General features: G+C 37.5%; 2 protein-coding genes across 2 annotated transcripts; one reads left to right on the forward strand and one right to left on the reverse strand.

Moving 5' to 3' along the window:
• Positions 1-7,045: 7,045 nt before the first annotated feature.
• Positions 7,046-12,895, forward strand: LOC109098684 (ras-related protein Rab-5B-like). The gene is made up of 6 exons (XM_042763768.1): positions 7,046-7,124; positions 8,765-9,075; positions 10,731-10,882; positions 10,982-11,104; positions 11,830-11,923; positions 12,493-12,895. The coding sequence occupies exons 2-6, from the start codon at positions 8,997-8,999 to the stop codon at positions 12,597-12,599; spliced, it is 555 nt and encodes a 184-aa protein (XP_042619702.1). The 5' UTR covers positions 7,046-7,124; positions 8,765-8,996; the 3' UTR covers positions 12,600-12,895.
• A 2,883-nt stretch (positions 12,896-15,778) lies between these two features.
• LOC109065412 (lariat debranching enzyme-like) lies at positions 15,779-22,481 on the reverse strand. Its single transcript, XM_019082389.2, is given in 9 exon segments — positions 15,779-16,740; positions 16,742-17,066; positions 17,796-17,941; positions 18,050-18,127; positions 18,643-18,867; positions 19,229-19,314; positions 19,393-19,473; positions 21,787-21,911; positions 22,119-22,481. Coding segments are annotated over 9 exon segments (1,710 nt in total). The 5' UTR covers positions 22,316-22,481; the 3' UTR covers positions 15,779-16,293.
• Between the last annotated feature and the right edge of the window lie 420 nt (positions 22,482-22,901).

The raw sequence follows: 22,901 nt of genomic DNA on the forward strand, positions 1-22,901 counted from the left end.
ATTTGATTTGGGAAACTATAAACATCCTTGAAAAAAATAAACTTTATTCCTTTGACGAGAACTTCCAGTTTACCTTAAAGGGCCCATGCCAGTTTCTTTTTCCCGATTGTGAGCAGGTGGAGATGCTGAAGGGGTTGAGGCAAAGGACCTGCTGCAGAAACCCCTGAACTGCTGCAGAGAGTAGGAGCGGCTGAGTTTGGAGAATCCTGCCTGGGACTGCAGTGGCAAGCGGCTAAGGAGCTTGTGGATTGGGTACATGGTACGGCTATGGCTCACAGATCCTTCCAGCAACAAACTGAGGCTTTCCAGGGCCTCTGAAGTGAGCTGGCTGTCACGCAGAACCTGCCCTGAATTGCTTAGCTGGCCTGGGTCCACTAGCAGCTCCAAAAGCTCAGCCAGGTGTGTTTGGATGAAAGTAAGATGAGCCTGGTCATCCCAGTTCTGGTCAAGCAGAAGGAATAAACAAACTATTATGCAAAAAAAAAAAATAATAATTCTCTCTACAGATAAGTCTTTATAAACCAAAAAAAAAAAAAAAAAAATGATATTTCCTACAGGATACAGGCACAAATGTAAGGTACACCTGACTGTGTGAGTAACAAATTAACATACATTCAGGGTCAGTGAATCTGATGATGTCTGAGGGATACATTTCACCCTCATAAGAAAAAATAAGATATTTTATTTTGCATAAGGAAAAATTAAAACTATTTGTAAAGATTAAAAAAAAAAATATTTAAATATTTTGTATTATTTTCATGACAATGAAACACATTTCCAATTTTCAATTTCATAAATTAAAATTAAATATAAAATAGAACAAAACAACTACATACATTTCTATTATATATAATTGTTAACTATTTGTAACAAACACATTAACACTTCAACACCTGTTTTTATTTTGTATGTTTTTTGTCCCCTATGGTCAACCAAGGCTTCAAAAGAACAACATTTATTTGAAATTTAATCCATCATTGCGGAGTAAAATTATTAATTAAAAAAAAAAAAACCTTAAAGGGGTCATATGAAGTGATTTCAAGTTTTCTTTTCTCTTTGGAGTGTTACAAGTTGTTTGTGAATAGACAAGAGCTCTTAAGTTGCAAAGACTAAAGTCTCAAACCCAAAGAGATATTCTTTATAAAAAGTTAAGACTCGTCCATGCCCTCCTAAAACTCCTCATTTAAACACCCCCCCATGTCTACGTCACTGTGTGGGAAGATTTGCATAACACTGCCCAAATGTTCACGCAAAGAAAGAAGGTGTAACTTTGATTCTCGCTGTAGTATTGTTGTTGCAGCCACCACATGTCGTGGAGATGCTGGTGTGTTTTCATTGTGAAAGCAAAACTACTTTGCTTGCCTTCCAAAAGAGAACACAACTAGAAATCAGTGGTTAAGTTGTATTTACAACACCGTTCCAGAACAGTTCAACCCAAATATTCGTGTGTGTGTGCGACGCATTTTTGCTGAACCTGGGAGAGTACACTACAACACCGGCAGTTCTGACTCACTGCCTGTAAGTATGTTTTTCATATTTAAAGAATTTGTCCACTGACGATTCAAACACGAGTTTTGAGCAGTGTAGATAGCGCTTGGTTGTTTGTCGTTTATCCGATCCTAAATGCAGACATGGTTTTATGTTTATGCGGCGTGATGCAACGCAATGCATAGAAAGACAGTATAAAGTCTTTATAATCCGCAATTATGTCCCCACTGGATGCAACCAAATGCCTCGTCTGTAATGGGTTTTTATGGTTTTGTCTCGTAACATTTCTGTCACACGGAACACGCTTGAGGTATTCGGCCAATCACAATGCACTGGACAGCTGACCAATCAGCATACACCTCGCTTTTTACACCAATGAAAAAGCTTTGTAAAAAATTTACGCGTTTCAGAAAGGGCGGGGCATAGAGGAGAAACAATAATGTACAGTATGTGGAAAATAATGTGTTTTTTGAAGCATAAACCGCATAAACACATTTCATTACACCAAATACACAAAATAATGGTCTTTTTTTTAGCAACGTCATATGCCCCCTTAATGACCTTAAAATTTTGAATGGTAAATTTTGAATTTTCTTTACATTTTTTTCTTTTGATTCATAATGAAACAGGACTGATGCTTTCATAAAATTCACACACACACACACCTTATTTTGGGAGCTTATTTTGTTGTCTCTCTCAGAGGAGGAAGAGGGAGATCGTGATCTGGGACTAGGCCACTCTTCCCCAATCAGTGACGTGCAGAGAGAGATTTCGGTTTAGTTGCTGTAGATACAAGAAGAGGTAGAAACTGCAGACTGTCCACTGACAGCTAAAAGAAGGAACAGAGAAAAAGATTAGCACAGCAGAATGGCAATAATACTATCTAAACGCACTGCACCACTTTTGTTCTTACCTTACAGCGCTGCCTATCAAGTTTCCTTAGGAGTATGGCATTGAGATGTATGGCCACTCTAATCTCTGCAGAACGAGGCATCAACAGATAAAAAGTTTCAAAATACAGCCAGACAAGCTCCTCTTCCAGCTGCAGTTTGCCACAAGCGATGTGTCGCCACATGTGCCAGCCAAGCCTGGGGAAGCAACCGTCCCGGGTCCGGACGTAACAGGCCATCTTGCGCAGATAATGCATGCTGAATTTGCTTGGGGGTGTGGCGGGAAGCACCCCGATCAGGAAGGGCTCCAGACGTGGCCATACACATGCTGTGTATTTGTCCATTTCTATTGAAGAAAAAAGATGTATTCAAACAAGTGAGCTGAGTCAGGAGAAAGTATAAAATCACCATTAACATGGCTGTGTATGTGCATAAGTGATAATGCACTCGCAAATTGCTATAATATGTTGTAGACACTAATAATATAAAGGGTAAGAAATGGTAACAATAGAAAGGCTGGAGTTTTACAATGCAAATGGAAAGCCAAGGTAAGAACTGTATCATATCAAACCAATCTGAGCCAGATTTATGAGTTACAGCCAAGCAACTTCCTAAGTAACCACTTGATAGGCTTGTTACAAATAACTTCAATGTTTCCATGACAACCACATCATCCCAGAAAGTATCTATACACTAATCACACATTTTTCAATTTATTTTTTAATTAATGTCATATACAAGAAATACAATTAGAAATATTAATTCAAAAGTGAAAAAGAAAACAAAGAAAATAAGCCAGTGCCAACGTAAAGAGCAATCTATCTATCTATCTATCTGTCTATCTATCTCTCTCTCTCTCTCTCTCTCTCTCTCCTCTCGTCTCTATATAGATATATATATATATATATATATATTTACCTTTACACTTTTGTAAAACATTACAATAAGGCTTAAAATAAATTAATTTTAAAGTTATTAAAATTTGGTTTTGGAGTCATACTATTTCATTTTAGGAATGAGAAAAAATTACCATTTAACATAGGCAACAGTATAATATGCCTTATCTTTATCAATTACACAGTCATTGAAGTCAGATCCACTCAGCTGTAAAGCAACGTTCAATATCTCATTTTTTAAATGTTCCACATCAATCCAGAAGGTTTTTGTATGTATACAATGGTAAATAAATACAAACACACACACACACACACAAAAAAAAGAAAAACGATGTAGAGGATCTCACTTTTTTGCTAAATATTTATATTACCAATAACAACGGATCAGTCAGCCAACTTTATGACAATTTAGACACATATTTTTAGAAATAATAACGTTACACCAACACAGTGATAATGGGCTTAGCTTTTATACTCCTTACCTGATCATTGAGAGTTTTAGGGCTTCAAAAGGTGTTCATCTTTGTTTCATAGGTTAAAATATAATAAACATCGCGGTTAAGTTATGTAACCACAGTTTCCCTGAATAGGGAACGAGATGCTGCGGTGAACGTCACCGTGATGGGAACACCTTCGGTTTGTGACGAATGTCTGAAGCCCTATATCCATATCGCCAATCCTAGTGGACACACACCCTACCGCGCTTGCACGCCCTACGCATGCGTACGCATCGTATACCCGGCGCCGTTCCTAAAAAGTGCTCGGTGAGGGGGGGGGAATAACCATCCTGCCGCAGCACAGCTATCAGCCATAGAAGATTCCACTGAGGGCCGCCCTGAGAGGAAGCGACTGCTCTAGTGCATGGTCTTTGACTCCTGAGGCGAGGCGGTAGGACCGCGCGCTCATCGGTAAAGTTTGCCTCCACGGAACAATCGGGACATGCGTTTGCTTTGGACAGCAGGACTTCGCTATTATGTCCAAAACAAACAAACAGCTGGTCGGGACCACGCCTGAGTGCTGACGACGACATAAGTCTACGCGCTCTCGACAGGGCAAAGACTTAGATTTCTGATCCTATCCCAGCAGGGGGGGTGGTAAGCCTCCAGGACCGTCTGCCTGAAATGACAAGGGGTCGAAGCGAACTTAGGGACATATTAGTCCTCGGTCGCGCAATACCTGCACAAAGCCTGGGCACAATCCATGCCGACGGGCCGAAACAGAAAGAGCCTGTAAATCCCCAACCTCTTGAGGGAGGATAAGCATAAGAAGGAGCCTGTCTTCAACGGTCCGGATTTATCCTGTACGGTTTCCCAGGGCTCCAACGGATGTCTATAGACCTTGCAGACAATAGATAAATCCCATGAGGGAACTCGCCATCAGGGCGGAAGGCTCAGCCGTCGCGACCTTGTAAAAAAGCGAGAGACCAGCGGATGACGGCCCACTGAAGCACCAATCCATATATACGTGGTTAGCTGATGGCTGCCACATAAACTTTCAAAGTTTGCTGGGTTACACCATCAGAGAAACGGTCTGAAGGAACTCCAGTACTGAAGCCACGGGCAGAGAGTAGAAACTGGGTCTATCCTACGACAACCCCACAGGTCGAAACAGCTCCATTTGAAAAGCATATAAGGTCTCGTAGATGATGCTTCTGCCGAATTGCATAATAGTCTCGGAGGTTGTCCGCAGAAAGGACCGACAAAATATACTTCAGTGTCGCCACATGTGCACCCAGCCTTTTGAAAGCTAACAGGCAATCTTGCGCAGATAAGGCATTCTGAACTTTGCTTTGGGGGTGTGGCGGGAAGCACCCCGATCAGGAAGGGCTCCAGACGTGGCCATACACATGCTGTGTATTTGTCCATTTCTATTGAAGAAAAAAGATGTATTCAAACAAGTGAGCTGAGTCAGGAGAAAGTATAAAATCACCATTAACATGGCTGTGTATGTGCATAAGTGATAATGCACTCGCAAATTGCATAATATGTTGTAGACATAATAATATAAAGGGTAAGAAATGGTAACAATAGAAAGGCTGGAGTTTACAATGCAAATGGAAAGCCAAGGTAAGAACTGTATCATATCAAACCAATCTGAGCCAGATTTATGAGTTTACAGGCCAAGCAACTTCCTAAGTAACCACTTGATAGGCTTGTTAAAATAAACTTTCAATGTTTCCATGACAACCACATCATCCCAGTAAAGTATCTATACACTAATCAGCACATTTTTCAATTTATTTTTTAATTAATGTTATATACAAGAAATACAATTAGAAATATTAATTCAAAAGTGAAAAAAGAAAACAAAGAAAATAAGCCAGTGCCAACGTAAAGAGCAATCTATCTATCTATCTATCTGTCTATCTATCTCTCTCTCTCTCTCTCTCTCTCTCTCTCTCTCTCTATATATATATTATATATATATATATTTTACCTTTACACTTTTGTAAAACATTACAATAAGGCTTAAAATAATTAATTTTAAAGTTATTAAAATTTGGTTTGGAGTCATACCATTTCATTTTAGGAATGAGAAACATTACCATTAACATTAAAAACATCAAAATAAACCCATAACTTTATCAAATACACACAAATTTAAATAAAATCCACTCAGCTGTAAAGCAACGTTCAATATCTCATTTTTTAAATGTTCCACATCAATCCAGAAGGTTTTTGTATGTATACAATGGTAAATAAATACAAACACACACACACACACACAAAAAAGAAAAACGATGTAGAGGATCTCACTTTTTGCTAAATATTTATATTACCAATAACAACGGATCAGTCAGCCAACTTTATGACAAGTTTAGACACATATTTTTAGAAATAATAACGTTACACAACACAGTGATAATGGGCTTAGCTTTTATACTCCTTACCTGATCATTGAGAGTTTTAGGGCTTCAAAAGGTGTTCATCTTTGTTTCATAGGTTAAAATATAATAAACATATATAAAATATTTTTTAACTGAAATGCTTTCCGATGTTGTTCACACTGACGCGCGCGCGACCCGATACTAAACGCAGGCACCTCGCGAACGCGCGCAGCTATGCCACTCAAAAAAAGAACTTCATCATTTCGTATTTTTATTCACTCCACTTTTATTAGAGGTCCACACAATAAACAAACTGTCACATTAGAATAATATATTATACATGTAAGATCTTTAAAGAAATATTATCTCTAAGAAAACAAACAACGATAAAAACAGCACAACTGTTTCATGAGCGGTTGCCATGGCTGCATCACAATGTGACGTAACACAAATAGTTCCCTTTGCGGCCCGACTTCAATGTAAAAGTCATACAAAAACTGTTTGGATTTTTTTTTTTTTTTTTTTTTTTTAACGATGATAAAAACAATATTTGGTGATATTTATAAATCTTGAAGTATACGTTGATATAAATGACATTCTGATAGAAGTTATTTCGCGATTTCAAAATAAAAGTTAGTTAATTTAGTCCAATAGAAGAGATTTAAAGCTATTTAATTGTCTTATTTTTATAATAGTTTTAATAAATGTAACCTAGTTTTGATTTTATTTTTCAAAATATTTTAATATTCTTTCAAATTAAACTATACAAGACAGCAGTGTATACAATTTTAAACTTCGTCCTTACAAAGGAGAAACCATATCAATCTTATATCAAGACTGTCCATAATTTATTATTTATACACAAATCAGTAAATAAAACAAAGAAATCTTTCCAAATGCGTTGACTTGTATTGCTCACTGCGCATGCGCGGATGTGCGGAAGTGCTCGCAGACCGATAACCAGCTGATAGATCAACAACCGAACAGCCACCACCCAAAACAGCCGCGACTTGGCAACAACAGGTAAATGTCACTCATGCTGATAGTTTTGTATGACTCTGTGTATGTAAAAGAGGTGTTATTATTTTAGAAATTAATGTTCACGGCACCGCTCGGCCCGCTTCGCCTGGATCGAGACGAGTCACGTTAATAGTCAGAGTCTGTATTGCGTCTCTAATGCATCCCATCAGACACAATCACCTGACTGTCCGAGTTATGGATCAGATCACGTACACATACACCTGATTATTACAGTTGTGCATTAGATCAGCAGATATATCCTTGATTATTAGAGTTAATCAGATCAATAGACCCGATTATTAGACTTGCATCAGTTTATTGGACTTATGAATTAATTCGCATGCAGTATACAGCTGACATACTGGTAAAAAAAAAAAAATATGGATTAAAGATCTTATGTAAAACTGGAGGGTCTAATGGATAGTTAAAGGTTATTGAATATTCAGGATGAAACACAGCATTCAAATGGACAGATTCTGTATCATGCAGTGGCCAACCTATAGCTTCACTATGTGAAAAAAAAAAAAAAAAATGAGTGCAAATCATGGCAACTCTTAACTTTACAATGGAAATGTCAAGCAGTATGTGTAAATGCAATTCATTACAGCAACATTATTAATATAACTGTATAATTACAATCAGCTCAACAAAGATGTTACATATTAAGTGAACATTGATTATATTATATTGTTATTTTACTAACACTTTATTTAATGCCTTTATCTTGCTGTATGAGATGGCCAGCTGACTTTGACCTCTGTACTTAAAGCAGTTAAGCTATAAATATTTGCACTGCAAAACGATACTGATGCAAACTCAGAGAGCAGACCAGCACGAGACTGAGAAACCACAAAGAGGTGACAGTTTCACAAGAGGCATTTTCAACAATAAAATGAATTCTTGGGGAGGAACTGTGGATTTGGAATGTATGAGGGAGGCTGTACTTTCAATATCCAGATATTTTCACTGAGATGCCGAGATAAGTGTTGATTTATTCGTGCTATGCCCATCACATCAATCTTGAAGTTCACTTGACTTGAGATACTTGCACCCTGGTTTTCTTGAGACATTTTTAAGCTGTTGAATCAGAAATATTACTTATGAAAGTTTGACACATATTTAATCTGTCATGAGGATGTTTAGCAATGAACTCTTACCCAAGAAATGTTATTTTGTTGCTTTACTCATCAGCTTCCCTATTTCTGATAAGAACTGATTCACTACTTAGAGCGTCTGTGGTTATGACTGCTGACTTGAAAGTTGTAATTTAGCTGTGTAGAGAGGAAGACGAGAACTGTTCAACTTTTTTTTGCCTGTTATTCAATTTGTTTTAGTTTAGTTTTCTATAGCCATAGTGTTTTTTACTAGGGCATAGTTGAAGGGATAGATTACCCAGAAATGCACATTTTGGCATCATTTACTCACCCTCATGTTGTTGCAAACACGTATGACTAGCTGTCTTATGTGAACATAAAAGAAGATAATTTAAAAAAAAAATGTCTCAGTGTGTTTTTAATTGTAATGACAAAAGAAGTCATTTTCAGTAAGTTAATTCTGCTTCACCAGAATATTTTAGTTGTAAGTTACTTCCTCTTCCACTACCTGTTCCACTTACATTCTACTCTTATTGTTTTGTTTTTTAGCATCACAATCTGACAGCTGTCCTGACAACTTAAGAAGTTTCCAGTACTTAAAAAAAAAAAAAAAAAACATTAAAAAAAAAACTTGTTGACTTTTAAATTGCTGCTTTTAAAGACGCTGTCAGGGAGGACGGCTACCCTTCCTACACCATGAGCACCTCGCGGGACCAGCAGGGTCAATGGAAGCCTACCGCAGACCAAGATCTGCCAGTTCAAACTGGTGCTGCTGGGAGACATGGCCGTAGGCAAGTCAAGCCTGGTGCTGCGCTTTGTTAAGGGCCAGTTTGATGAGTTTCAGGAGACCACCATTGGAGGTGAGGCATAGGTGATGAATTTGAATTGAGTTCATAAACATGGGTATTGATATTTAGGTAGATTTTGGTTGTTTTAAAACAGTTTTATTGCATTTACATTCCTACATACAGTACAGATCAAAAGTCTGGGGGTCAGTAAGTTTTTGAAATGAATACTTTTATTCAGCAATTACGCATAAAAACTATTTAAAGTGACAGTTAAGATTATTGCATTGTTAAAAAAAAAAAAAAAAACTTAAAATGAATGCTGGATCCTTAAAAAATGTATCTCCATTTCCACTTCTGCATTGATAATAATAACTATTTCTTAAGCACCAAATCAGCATATTAGAATGAATTCTGTAAGATCATGTGACACTGAAGACTGTTGAGTAGTGGTTGATAAAAATTCAGCTAAATACTCAGAGTAATAAATTACATTTTAAAATGTATTAAAATAGAACCCAATGTAGTAATATTTTACAATACTACTGTTTTTTACAGTTTACTTTTTAGTCAAATTATTGCAGCCTTGGTGAGTACAAGAGACTTTACACATTACAAATATTACTGACCCCGAAATTTTGAATGGTATTGTACATAATTTGGTAGATCCTTTAACCATGCACAACCAATTTTGCTACAGGAAACACTAGCTTTATGTATATATATAAAACACACAATTGCACACCTAGATTTTTGCCTATTACCCGTTTTGCAAATAAACACTTCAAGAGCAGGAGGAATAGCAGGGAGAGCCTTGTCAGAGTCTTATTGGGTGTGAGCAGTACAGACAGCAGTGCTGAGAATACACTTGTAGATTCTTTATATCGATCTGTAACATTGTGTTAACTTGACCTTAAACTGAGCTGATCTTGCACTTAGTCATAGCAGTAGATGCCATCACATGTGAGTATGATGACAAACCATGTTCACTATCTCTGATTATAATCTTCACACTAATATTTGCAAACATTGTTATAGACTTTGGCTCCCATACATTAGAATCAGACATATACTATATAAACGGACTTATTGCAACACTAATATTAGTCTGGAGTTCTTGCAAAAGCAATAAAGCACTTTACCACGGTTATTTAAAGGCATGAAGTGAAGGTAAAGTCACATTAAAACACAGCCTTGAGTGGCTTTTTGCTTTTATAAAACTGCAGCAACAGCAATATGATAAAAGATGCAGATGTTCAATGAATAATTACTTCAAGTATATTAAAATTATTTTAAAAATAGCGTTAATAATTGTAATTGGAATAAATAATTATACTGCTAAGTAAATTGTCCATTAGCTTAAATAAGTTTTTTACACTTGCTTTACCCTTGCTGTATTTTAGACCATGTTTTGTTTCTACATTAAAAACTAAATTTTCTATTAAAAACTGTTTTATTATTATTTATATATCATTTTTATAGATTTTTTTTTTTTTTTTTTTTAATTCAGAAGTACTTTTCCCTTTAATTTTTGTTAGGTTTAGTGTCCATTTTTAGTAACTAAAAAAGTTTTTGTTATAGTATTATATGTGATTTTGTCATTTTTATAACCCTGATTCCAGGAACAAAGAATGTTAAGACTCAGTATTATTAATCTTTGAATCTCTGGCTTGGATTACATATCTTTTTTTTGTTTTGTTTTTTTTTTTTCATCTGTTGCTCACCGTCAGCTGCGTTCTTGGCACAGTCTGTTTGTCTGGATGACACTACAGTGAAGTTTGAGATTTGGGACACGGCTGGACAGGAGCGCTACCACAGCTTGGCCCCTATGTACTACCGTGGAGCCCAGGCGGCTATTGTAGTTTTTGACATCACCAAGCCTGTAAGTTTACAATGGTGTACACACTTTATATAAAGGATACAAACTTACATTTGGTAAAATAGTAGATTTGTTGCTTAGTCTTTAGCCATGTGTTTGTAGGAAACATTCGAGCGAGCAAAGGCTTGGGTGAAAGAGCTGCAGCGGCAGGCCAGTCCCAACATTGTCATTGCTCTCGCAGGAAACAAGGCGGACCTAGCAGACAAGAGACTTGTGGAGTATGAGGTCATACCTTTCTTTCTTTAATCATATTTCAAGACATGGGTGTTGTTACGGTTTTTTACTGTCAATTAAATGACAAAAACACATCAAGGTTTGATTTGTAAACAGCTCTGCATTTGTTGTGTGTATAGTGTGGTGCTGTTTGTATTTTTGAACCTTAAAAAGCACACAGAACAGAATTAAAATGTTTCCATCTCAAAATGCGGTACCATTCAAAAGTTTGTGGTTGGTGAGATTTTTAATGGTTATGAAAGAAGCCTCTTATGCACACGAAGACTGCTTTTTTTAATCAGAAATACAGTAAAACATTGTGAAATATCAATTTAAAATAACTGTTTTATTTTTAATATATTTTATAATGTTGATGGCAAAGCTGAATTTTCAGCAGCCATTACTCCAGTCTTCAGTGTCAGTCATTCTGATATGCTTATTTGGTGGTTAGGAAATAAATCTTATTATTATCAATGTTTTGTGGAAACCGTGATTTTAAGGATTTTTTGATGAATAGGAAGTTCAGAAGAACAGAGGGCATTTATGTGAAATTGAAATCCTTTGTAACATTATAAATGTATTTACTGTTACTGTTTGATCAATTTAATGCATCTTTGCTGAATAAAAGCATAATGGTGGTAAAATTTATGTTTAAAAATGTAAATTTTGCAGCCAAAACTATTGCTTGTGTGTCTTGTGTGCCGTAACCAAGACATTAATTTTACATTTCTGTACAGGAAGCCCAGACATATGCAGAAGACACAGGCTTGCTTTTCATGGAAACATCTGCCAAGACTGCAATGAATGTAAATGAGTTGTTCCTGGCCATTGGTGAGCGTTAAAGCCGTCTTCTTACTAGTATATTCTCTTCTGCACCTAGTTATTGTAAACCGTAGGCTTTAGAACATTGTTAGACTTTTGTTTACAGGCAGATTTTTTATTCCCCTAGTACCAGATTTTTCCCAGTACATACCAGATTTTCCAGATTGCTAGTCATTTCTTAATTATGTTGCATTATTCCTTAGTTGTGAAGTTGTGATGAAACGCAATAGCGACAGATCTTTTCTTTTCAATTGTGACGTACATTTGAGTTACGCAAACATGTTTCTTTTAGTCAGTTGTTGATTGGAGGAAGATCTAAACACAAGCTTGCAGTCAAATGTAAGAAAAGGACAGGGTTTAAACAGACTAATGTCTGGCATAAAAGTTAAAAAGAAAAAGAAACATGCATGGATGAACCTTTTACAATAAATTCAATACCATAATTTAAGAAATTGAATAAAATTTTCATTTCATGCCAACTTTAAACGTAAATTCAAAATATTTGACGTTATGAACAGTATTCAGGCTCTTTATTTTTTCATTTGTCTTTTTTTTATTTTTTTTATTTTTATCAATAGCAAAAAAGATGCCAAAACAGACACCCAAAACCCTACGCATGCTGCCCGACACCGGGAACCTTCAGGACCCAGATGCACAGTCCACTCGAAGCTGCTGTGGGAACTAAAGGCCTGTCAACACTCCACCACGGGAGACCACCGACACCTTCTCCTTCCCAAAATCCCACCCTTTACCCTTTCACCTCCTAAGATGGATACAGAAAGAAATAGAAGGATAGAGGAATAACAGAAAGAGATTGAGGGAAAATCCCTCAGTGATGCCATTAAGAGATTTTTCAAGGAAGACTTCTGATGGACAGGGCAGAAAGCGAACGGACGATGGACACTGTCATATCTGGCAGTAAATACAGATTCTGTATTATTTCAACAATAATTTCAGCCTCTGTTCATTTTCATTAAGCCAACACCCAGGGTTTCACCCAAAGAGAAAAGAGATTGACAAAGAGATACAGGAACACACGAAGAATCACATGAACAGAATAATTTCATTTCATCGACAAATTCCGTTCTCAGTCCTAGAATGAACCGAGATGGTCCATAAAGCCCCCTTAAAATAGCTGGATGTCTTCAAGTGAAATCTACACTGAGTATCCGTATGCTCTGGGCTCTCCTATTCTGATCCCCACTCTGACACTGGAAGGAAGTCAGCACCTTAACCTAAGCTAACCCTTGCAATTCTCCAAACATGAGCCACATCTACTAAATTTTTAAACTACAAAAGGAACACTGAAGCAGAAGTTATTCATTCACCCTGAACTTGTTTTTTTTTCAGCCTCCAGATTTATTTATTACCTTTGTTCGAGCTGGTCTCCCTTACGTAGCTCATCATTCATCTTAGACCCAAAAAAGTATTCAACAACACCAATGTTGTCTTCCCTTTTCCATTTCCTTCTCCCAACCACATTGATCTTGAAGTTCAGTGTTGAAGTTCACAAAACAACAGCGAGCTCTACGATGCCTTCTCTATGTTTCTCGTTGCTTTGTGTAAACTACTGTTTAAGAAACAATCGACAAATCATTTACAGCATATTGGCAGAAACCAGATGATCGTAAACCATTTCGCTTCAAGTAATTGCAGAATAACGCACATTGATTCTTCTGGACTAGGAAGTCATGCAATACTGGGCCAGTCTCTCAGTATGTGTTATTAAAAAAGCAACAAAAATATTCAAGCACCCCACAAATCAACAACATGAATGATTTAGCAACCGTTGTTGTGCGATGTGCCAGGCGGCAAATAGCAAGCAAGGGAAATTTTGGTCCACAAAGCCCCTGAAAAAGTGGAAAAAAAAACAGAAGTGCCTACTCTCGTTTTTTCCGTGTTCTTTGTTTTGGGCTTGTTTGAGGTCATCAGGACTGCCGAAAGTAGCGTTTCGAGACGGTGGCCCGAAGTGTACAGGCAATAACCTGTAAGAATAATTAGTTGAGCGTGTTAGTAACGAGTCATTTGTGAAGTTTTGTTTTATGGATGCTGTTTGTTGATGTGTATAAAAATGAGTTTTATTTAAATTTGATTTTAGTCAGTAATTGAATGGGTTACCAATACATTTGTGCGGTCATTTAGGGAATGAATTAGGGTATCATAATATGGTGTCCCACAGCTAGAAAGTCATTTGTCAACGTGTCTTCAGGTCCCACCTTTTTTTGTGGAATAGATCTGATCTCCTGTTACACCTTTGTGAACTGAAATGTTAAATAAAGCTGTACTGTTCTGCTATGAGTGAAATGTGGCTTTAGCTTCTGTGGTTTTTTAACTAGCCTTGATCTAAATCTCTGCTAACAGTCCATTTATGAGGAAGAAGCATTCAACAATGTCACTGTAATATTTACTCTTAAAGTGTCTAAACTAAATGCCAGTAGCATTTGTTTTTGCCCCCATTTTTCATGAGCTGAACTCAAAGATTTAAGACTTTTTCTATGTACACAAAAGGCCTATTTCTCTCAACTATTGTTCACAAATCGGTCTAAATCTTTGTTAGGGAGCACTTCTCCTTTGCCGAGATAATCCTTCCACCTCACAGGTGTGGCATATCAAGATGCTGATTAGACAGCATGATTATTGCACAGGTGTACCTTAGGCTGGCCACAATAAAAGGCCACTCTAAAATGTCCAGTTTTACTGTATTGGTCCGAAAACCAGTCAGTATCTGGTGTGACCACCATTTGCCTCACGCAGTGCAACACATCTCCTTCACATAGAGTTGATCCGGTTATTGATTGTGGCCTGTGGAATGTTGGTCCACTCCTCTTCAATGGCTGTGAGAAGTTGCTGGATATTGTCAGGAACTGGAATACGCTGTCATATACGCCGATCCAGAGCATCCCAAACATACTCAGTGGGTGACATGTCCGGTGAGAATGCTGGCCATGCAAGAACTGGGATGTTTTCAGGTTCCAGTAATTGTGTACAGATCCACACAATCCACAACACTGACATCAAGCAAAGTGCTCACCTACACGACGCCATACACGCTGTCTGCCATCTGCCCTGTACAGTGCAAACCAAGGTTCAGCCATGAAGAGAACACCTCTCCAAAGACAGCTTTATGGTAGAGAAAATGAACATTCAATTCATGGGCAACAACTCTGGTGGACATTCCTGCAGTCAGCATGCCAATTGCACACTCCCTCAAAACTTGTGGCATTGTGCTGTGTGATAAAACTGCATGTTTTAGAGTGGCCTTTTATTGTGGCCAGCCTAGGGCACATCAGTGCAATAATCATGCTGTCTAATCAGCATCTTGATATGCCACACCTGTGAGGTGGATGGATTATCTCGGCAAAGGAGAAGTGCTCACTAACACAGATTTAGACAGATTTTGAACACTTTGAGTTCAGCTCATGAAAAAATGAGGGCAAAAACAAAAAGTGTTGTGTTTATAATTTTGTTCAGTGTAGTTACATGTAGCTCTCTAGGGTATACAGTGCTGCATTCCACACTCAGAACTTTGGAATTTCCCCCTCCACCTATTTGAATATAACCGGAAGGGCATTCCAGGTCAAACAACCAACTTCAAAAAAGTCATTAAGAAGTTTCTACTACTCCTTGTTATTTCTTCATGTCTTGAAAAGGATGGGTGCTACTAAAAGCGGCTAATTGGGACTACAGACTACAGATTATCTTTATGAATGTGTATCAAACTTTTGTTGGTCACAGAGCTAATTTTCTGCAATTATTCAAAACATAATGGAAAAATATTTGCTTTTTGTTGAGGTAACCAGGACAATGTCAACAGCTCAGTGAAACTGGTCATTAGCCAAAAGGGAAAGTTGCTGCAGGCATGAGGCAAGTTATTGCCTTTTTATGAAAGACAGAAAGAATATACAACAACAACAAAAAAAGACATTAGGGATCATAAATTATTTAGACTTTGATGCATTTACAATAAAATGGTAAAGCCAAATCAATCACCACAAACCTAATAAAACAACAGCCAAGACAGAGTAAACTACTGAGTGTGATGTCATATATTTGGCTAAAAATATAGAAATGAACAGATCATTAAAACTCATCACAAAGGAAAATAAATGACAAATACAAGATAAAAGTTCACGGTTGTGGTGTTACTTTATACACATGAAAAAAAAAAAAGAAATTGTTCAAAACCTTGACATTTCTGAAAATAGTTTTTCTTTAACTCCTCACACTCATAAACAACAAAAAAATCCTGTTCTTTAAAATAGTAGTTACCAAGCAGGTCCAGTAACCCGTTCAACTCTTCAGACTCAAAAAGAGACAGCAAACTATCTGGCAGATCATACTTGGTAGTAATTAGCTGATCAAAAAACAATTGCATTTATCTAGCCCTCACTCTCCTCATCCTCTACTGCTGTGTAGATACTCTGGTTTCTCCGTTTGATCTGAGGTGTGCCGCCCGTGTGACTTGCTAACCCCTGTGTCGTCTCCCCGCTGGTGCGTTTGGGGACCCTGGCTGATGTGAAGCCCTCCTCCTCTTCTGAGCTGCCCTGAGAGAGGGATGCTGAAGGAGGGGGAAGAGAAAGAGGCCGCAAGGAGCGTAGTGGAGCCTCTGATTCTGGTGCGGTACACGGGGGCGGTAAGATCAGTCTATTAGCCGTCTCTCGTTGGGGACTGCTGTCTCTATCGCTGTCCTGGCTCCCCACCTGCCCTTCTGGAACCACTGCGTCTGTCCCTTTCACCTCGGCACATTCTACTCCCTCATCCTCTACCTCCTCCCATTCATCCTCGATGGTGATTTCATCAGGGTTGTAGGAGCTGGAGAGGCCGGAGGGTGTCGGTGGGGGGGTACTCGCTGGGTTCATCTACGCTCCCTGTGCTGTCCTCGTCCTCCTCTTCTTCAGTCGCACCTGTGGTACCCTCCTTTCCATAAGCCTGCCCACTCTGCCCAGCCAGGATGTAGATGTCTGTCAAGCTGAGGGTGGCACACAACTCTGTGGTTTGGGGGTTGGTGGAGTAGGCCGGGTGGGCATTGGGTTGAGGGCGGCTGGGGTCATAGGCGGGCACCGTCAGGCTGAAATTTTCAGGGATGCAAAGGTCACCGCTCAAATCACTCACGACTTCCATCATAGCTTCCTCTGATGCACTGAAATCCCACCTGAAAGAAGCAGAGGAACAGGATGGCTAAATACTTAAGACATAGAAATTAGTTTGTGTGCAAGACATTGACTGCATTTATGTGCACAATAATCCGATTAATACTAGAATTTGGTCTTATTACGGTTATGTATGCATGTAATGTAAATGTCTTAACCTGACTGTTATGAACCAGTTAAGCCAATTTCTCAAGATTATGTATGCCTATATTAAGTCTGATATTAATGTGCAAAAGTTTGGGGTCAGTAGGATTTTTTATTTATTTTTTTTTTTAAGAGAAAAAAAAATTTTATTCATCAAAAAAATATTAATATTTCAAATCAATGCTGTTCACTTGAACTTTCTATTCATCAAAGAATCCTAAAAAAATATATCTATCTATCTATCTATCTATCTATCACGGTTTCCTCAAAAATACTAGTCCTAAAATTCTAGTCTAGTCCTAAAAGTTAGTTATTTAATATTTTTCTTCAAGAATGGTCATAACTTTTCAAGTCAGTTACATGAAAAAATGGTCTAATTGGAAACCAAAAAGAAAGAAAGACTTGGCTAACTGATCGCTGGTCAAACTATTTTTTTAACTCAATCTTAACATAGTAGCTATGTTTATGCAACGGGACCCAGAATTCCCACAGTTATAGAACAGAATTTATTGGGAATACACAAAGTGTTAGCAAGCAATCAGAAAATGCTGCTCAAGTAAATGCAGTCATTATAATGTAGTCTATACCGGGGGTGTAGTCCATTGTCTTGTGGGGGGTTCCAGAAATTGCAGGATGGTTTCTGAAGGTTGTCTGTCGCTTTTAAGATGGCCAGCCATTCTGGATCATACTCAAGGTGCTCAGAGGAGCCCGGTCTGTCTGCTACCTCCACAATCTGCAATATCAAAACATTCATTCACGCACTCACAAAGACTAGATCTAAAGTGGTTACTACTGGAAGAGCATGAAACATGCTCGTTAATGGAAACAACAGAATCAATACCTGAAGAAAGTCTCTATGTGGAAGACACTTGTCAAGTGAGAGAAACTTGGTGATCTTTGGGGCAGCATTATTCTTAGCCTGTTATGAAAAATAGTTTATTTACTTTGTGATGAATAATAAACTGTGGTATCTACATCTTATTCTTAGTGTTTCACACATTTCACATCTATAGCATGTAACAGCAAGAGAGATATTGAAAGAATAAAATACAGATATTCTAAAAGCTCTTTCATAAGCCATGTTGAATTTTTGAGTCATAATTATAGAGATATATATATATATATATATATATATATATATATATATATATATATATATATATATATATATATATATATATAAAAAACCTATTTACCAACACAATCTTATATAGAACATACTAAAAAGATATGAAATGCATACAAATATATTACAAATATTTCAAAAGATTATGTTGGTAAATAGATTTATCTCTCCATATTTTCATATATATGAAAAGCGTTCGATTTAGGAGGACCCCCTCGAAAACAAGATGTTTCATCTCAAGGGGTTAATCCTCGCAATAAAGATATGTTAATAAATAAATAAATAAATATATATCCATGAGGACCCACCTCGTGCTGCATCATTGCAGCAAACTTCACGTGCAGGTGAGCTGAAAACCAGTAGGTGGGCTGCAGGTGGTCTAGAAGATCTGCAGCAGCAGGGCTGCCCAAGGTACCGCTCTCCACTTCCTGTCTGAGGAACTTCTTCTGGCGGAGAAGCTGGTTTGTGTTGCCATAGTGATAAATGCCTCGTGGCCAATCGTGTGTCATGAAGATGTCTATGGGCATCTTGATCTAGAAGAGTTAGGTTAGAAATTATACATGGACAGCAAAATATTATTTATATATTTTTATTAATTAAACTTATTTATACCTAGAAACATCTTCACTCTAGATCGGGGGTGCCCAAACTCAGTCCTGAAGGGCCGGTGTCCTGCAGAGTTTAGCTCCAACTTGCCTCAACACACCTCCCTTTAAGTTTATAGTATGCCTAGTAAGAGCTTCATTAGCTGGTTCAGGTGTGTCTAATTGGGGTTGGAGCTAAACTCTTCAGGACACCAGCCCTCCAGGACTGAGTCTGGGCACCACTGCTCTAGGTGCATGTGAAATATATATTTTTAAAATTTAAATTTAAGGATGTCACATAAAGATTTACCTGTTTAAGTTTGAAGACATCAATGTTTCTTATGTGGTACACACTGCGCAAGGTTTCTGGGCCGTAGGGCGGGAACTCAAAGTGTCCTGAAAAAAAAAAAACAAGTTTAGAAATGTCATATTTGTGTCTTATAACACAACTGATTTGGAATTGTTAAAACTTACCTTTCTTGTAATCGTGGGATTTGAATATTCCTGAAAGACCGCCAATCCGTACACCTTTAAAGCGTACAACGCCAGCATAACCTGAGGAATGAGGAACAACAAATCCATTGAGAACTGCTATTTAAGCCAAGTGCTATTAAGAAAACCAGCATACAACATTAGAACACAAATTTAGTACTACTTTTATTAATCTTATTACATATTAAAGGGGACATCAAATGCCCATTTTCCACAAGTTGGTATGATTCTTTAAGGTCTTCATGAAATGTCTGCAACATACTTTGGTCAAAATTCCTCTGTGGTTGTGTAAAACAACACCCTTTTTATCTTGTCAAAAATAGATCTGTTCACAACGACCCGTTTCGGAGCATGTAATTCCTCAGTCAACTGAAAAGAAAATATGTTCTTCAAGAATTCACTGAAAAAGAGGCAATGAAAATAAGGAAGCAATATTTAGCTTATCCGATCCTTCCTAAGGCCAAAGAAGTGACATTTAAAATCCTAAATGACTCCTATCCATCTAAGAACTTCCTATATGAAAGATTTAATTGGGAGAACAATTCATGCAGGTTCTGTGAGAAAGACATTGAAACTGTAGATGTTTTCCAATGTGAACTTGTAAAGGATCTTTGGTTTGAATTTCAAAACTGGCTTTATTATGTCAATACAATTTCAATTTTATTTGTATAGCGCATTTACAACAGCCTCCAGGCTGACCAAAGTGCTTTACAGAAGAGCAAGAATATTACACATACACCCTTTGACTGTGGTCTCAATTAAAATTGGAGTATTGTTAAAGGATAAAAACTTAGACTTTATTCATAAATATAAGTTTTTAAAGGTTAAACCCCATTTCTGCGGCTGGAAGAATGAACTGAAGATATTTGTGAAGTCTCTTCATTATATGATGGACATAAACGCCAAGAAACTCTTGCATGCTTTGAACTTGTTTTTGTTAATAGAATAAGACCTTCACCGTTCTTTTTCCTTTACTTATTCTCGTGTTTAAATCAGTTTTTTTTTTTATTTACATTATCATTTTTTTTCTTTATAATTGCTGTATCAACACTAATACTGTGTTCAATTGTTAAAATATGCAGGTAAGGTTTGTACTTGAGTTTTGTGCCTATTAAAAAAAAAAAAAAAAAAGTTTCAGAGCATAGCTGCATCCCAAATGACGCACTATACACTATACACTTATGCGCTATGTACTCAACCATGCAGTGTATGAATTTTATAAGGTTATTTTGTCATTTATAATCGGTGTCTGAAAGCCCCTCCCCCTTCGTTACGTAATTAAAGCTGCGACAGTTGAGTGCATGAAGTCTCCAACACTCCACACTTTCGGTTACGCGGTTATTTAAGTGCATCATCCGGGTGTTTAAAGTGCACTATTTTGGGGGGAATTTTCAGTTTGAATGCACTATTCACACTATTTATACTACAAAATGTCATAGAATAGTGCATAAGTATGCGATTTGGGATGCAACTCATGTCTCTTTAAATCCTAATGAACTCTGCTCACCTGATTTTCCAAAAGACGGCACAGGTGTTTTATATGAATGTATCTTTGAAGGGGACCGACTAGCTTCAGAAAAGCTTCCATGTCATTTTCATTTCATCTTTCCTAATCTGGTAAAGTAACGTTAGCGCTTGTGAGCGCAGCGCTGCTTTGTTTACAGCTGTTACCAGGGAAACCGATATTTCTACCATTCCAAAAGCACCAGAGATTGAATTTGCATTTTCAATCAGCCTGTCTGCTGTTTTCGTTCAGACCAACGTGAAAATCCACTGATGGTTTTATGCAGCAAACACACAGAGCAGAGTTTAGCAAAACCTGCCTTGAATTGTCAAGACATTGTTATAAAAGCAGTGTGGAGTAAAATGATTTGCGCAGACAGGTTTAGGTGTATTCGGTGGTGCATTTACCATTAAAAACAAAACTAACGTTAATCCACTGCGTCTTCAGTGGCTCTGATGTCGGGAGAAAATGAAGACTCTTATATTCACTTTTACATACAACTACAAAACACCTCATTGCTGTTGTGGCTACAGCTTCTTGAGCGTGGAGAGAATGGCGCACACATACAGCTGGCTGAGGGCAGACATATGTTAATACGGTACAGTCCATCAGCGGCATTGGGCGGGGCCTGAGCGGTATGACATCATACTGTTCAGAAAATCAAAACAGCTTGATAATTGAGACTCTTTGGGTTTTTGGGGGGATTTAAAAAAGTATATATATTGAATGGATTTTTATCATTGTAGTGTGGTTGTGTCCACACACTGCTAAGGCACATTATATGCAAACACCATGTACAAGTGAATTTTGCATCCGATGTCCTCTTTAAAGTAATAAAGTTTGCATTTGTGAGTATGCACCAAAGATCTCACCCAGGTAATAGATGTTGGGGGCCACCCAGCCTCCGTATGGAAGCTCCTGCAGATGGTTTGATGCCTCATGGTTACCGCCAATGAAAATTGTGAGGACAGGAGCCTTTTTCTCTCCAGAGTAGTACCTTGGGAAAACCGAATGACTTGAGAAACGATGGTCGACCAATACGCAATGTTTACTTAAAATCCACTCGAAAATATTTGGCTTCAAATCATTTACAAATAAATATGCAATCACTGTGTATATTCTATCTCTGTGGTGCAGTAAATTACTCTCATTCAATTATTCAATTAGATATCTGTCTAATGAATAATACCAGGTGTTTCCTTACTTGTAGAAAGTTTGCATGTGTCTGTATTTGGCAGGCACCGCCATGCACTTCATGTCTCCTTCATTTCTGACAGCCTGGAAGTCTCCGCAGCACAGCAGCAGATCCACCTTCACATCTTCTTTATTCTCCAGGTAACTGATGCTCTCGTAGATCTTATCCAGCTCTCCGTGACAACAACCTTCTACTGCCACCTTCATCCTTGTATCTCTGATCCACAGACTTACGCTCAAAGACGACAAATCGCGTTACCCATCGCACAGATGATCAAACCGTTACCTCTTTGACAATTCTTCCAGCAGCCCTTTTGCCTCTCTGCACGCACACCCTCCTCTGCACATGCGCAGAACGGTCATGTGACCAGTGCACGGAATCTATTCTTATTCTTCATCCGCACTTTCTGTAATTTATATTCGTTCTTCGTTTTATAATAATAATAATAATAATAATAATAATAATAATAATAATAATAATAATCATTATTATCATCATCATCATATTTGATCAGCATTCGGTGTGTACGTTAATAGTACATGGAATGTATATAATGTGTTATATGCAAAATTTAGCAGGATTTTGTTTGCATAAGAATGAACTAAAACAACTGAAAGAACTGACCAAAAGTCTTTTTGGACATTTTTTTATTTTTTATGCAAAACAATTTTCTACTGTTTCTACTGTTTATACTGTTCATTTATTTGTATTATTATTCATACCAATACAATTTCGTTGTATGTATTTTGGCAAATAATGAAGAAGAATCAAAGATCTCAGAATTTGAAACTG

The sequence above is a fragment of the Cyprinus carpio genome, chromosome A9, assembly GCF_018340385.1.
Source record: "Cyprinus carpio isolate SPL01 chromosome A9, ASM1834038v1, whole genome shotgun sequence".
In the NCBI taxonomy this organism is placed as follows: domain Eukaryota; kingdom Metazoa; phylum Chordata; class Actinopteri; order Cypriniformes; family Cyprinidae; genus Cyprinus; species Cyprinus carpio.

Bases quoted from the DNA above. Each gene is read 5' to 3' on its own strand.
- LOC109098684 (XM_042763768.1), top strand. From the start codon at position 8,997: ATGGCCGTAGGCAAGTCAAGCCTGGTGCTGCGCTTTGTTAAGGGCCAG. The intron at 10,883-10,981 runs GTAAGTTTACAA...ATGTGTTTGTAG, and splicing joins TTTTTGACATCACCAAGCCT to GAAACATTCGAGCGAGCAAA. The intron at 11,105-11,829 runs GTCATACCTTTC...ATTTCTGTACAG, and splicing joins AGAGACTTGTGGAGTATGAG to GAAGCCCAGACATATGCAGA.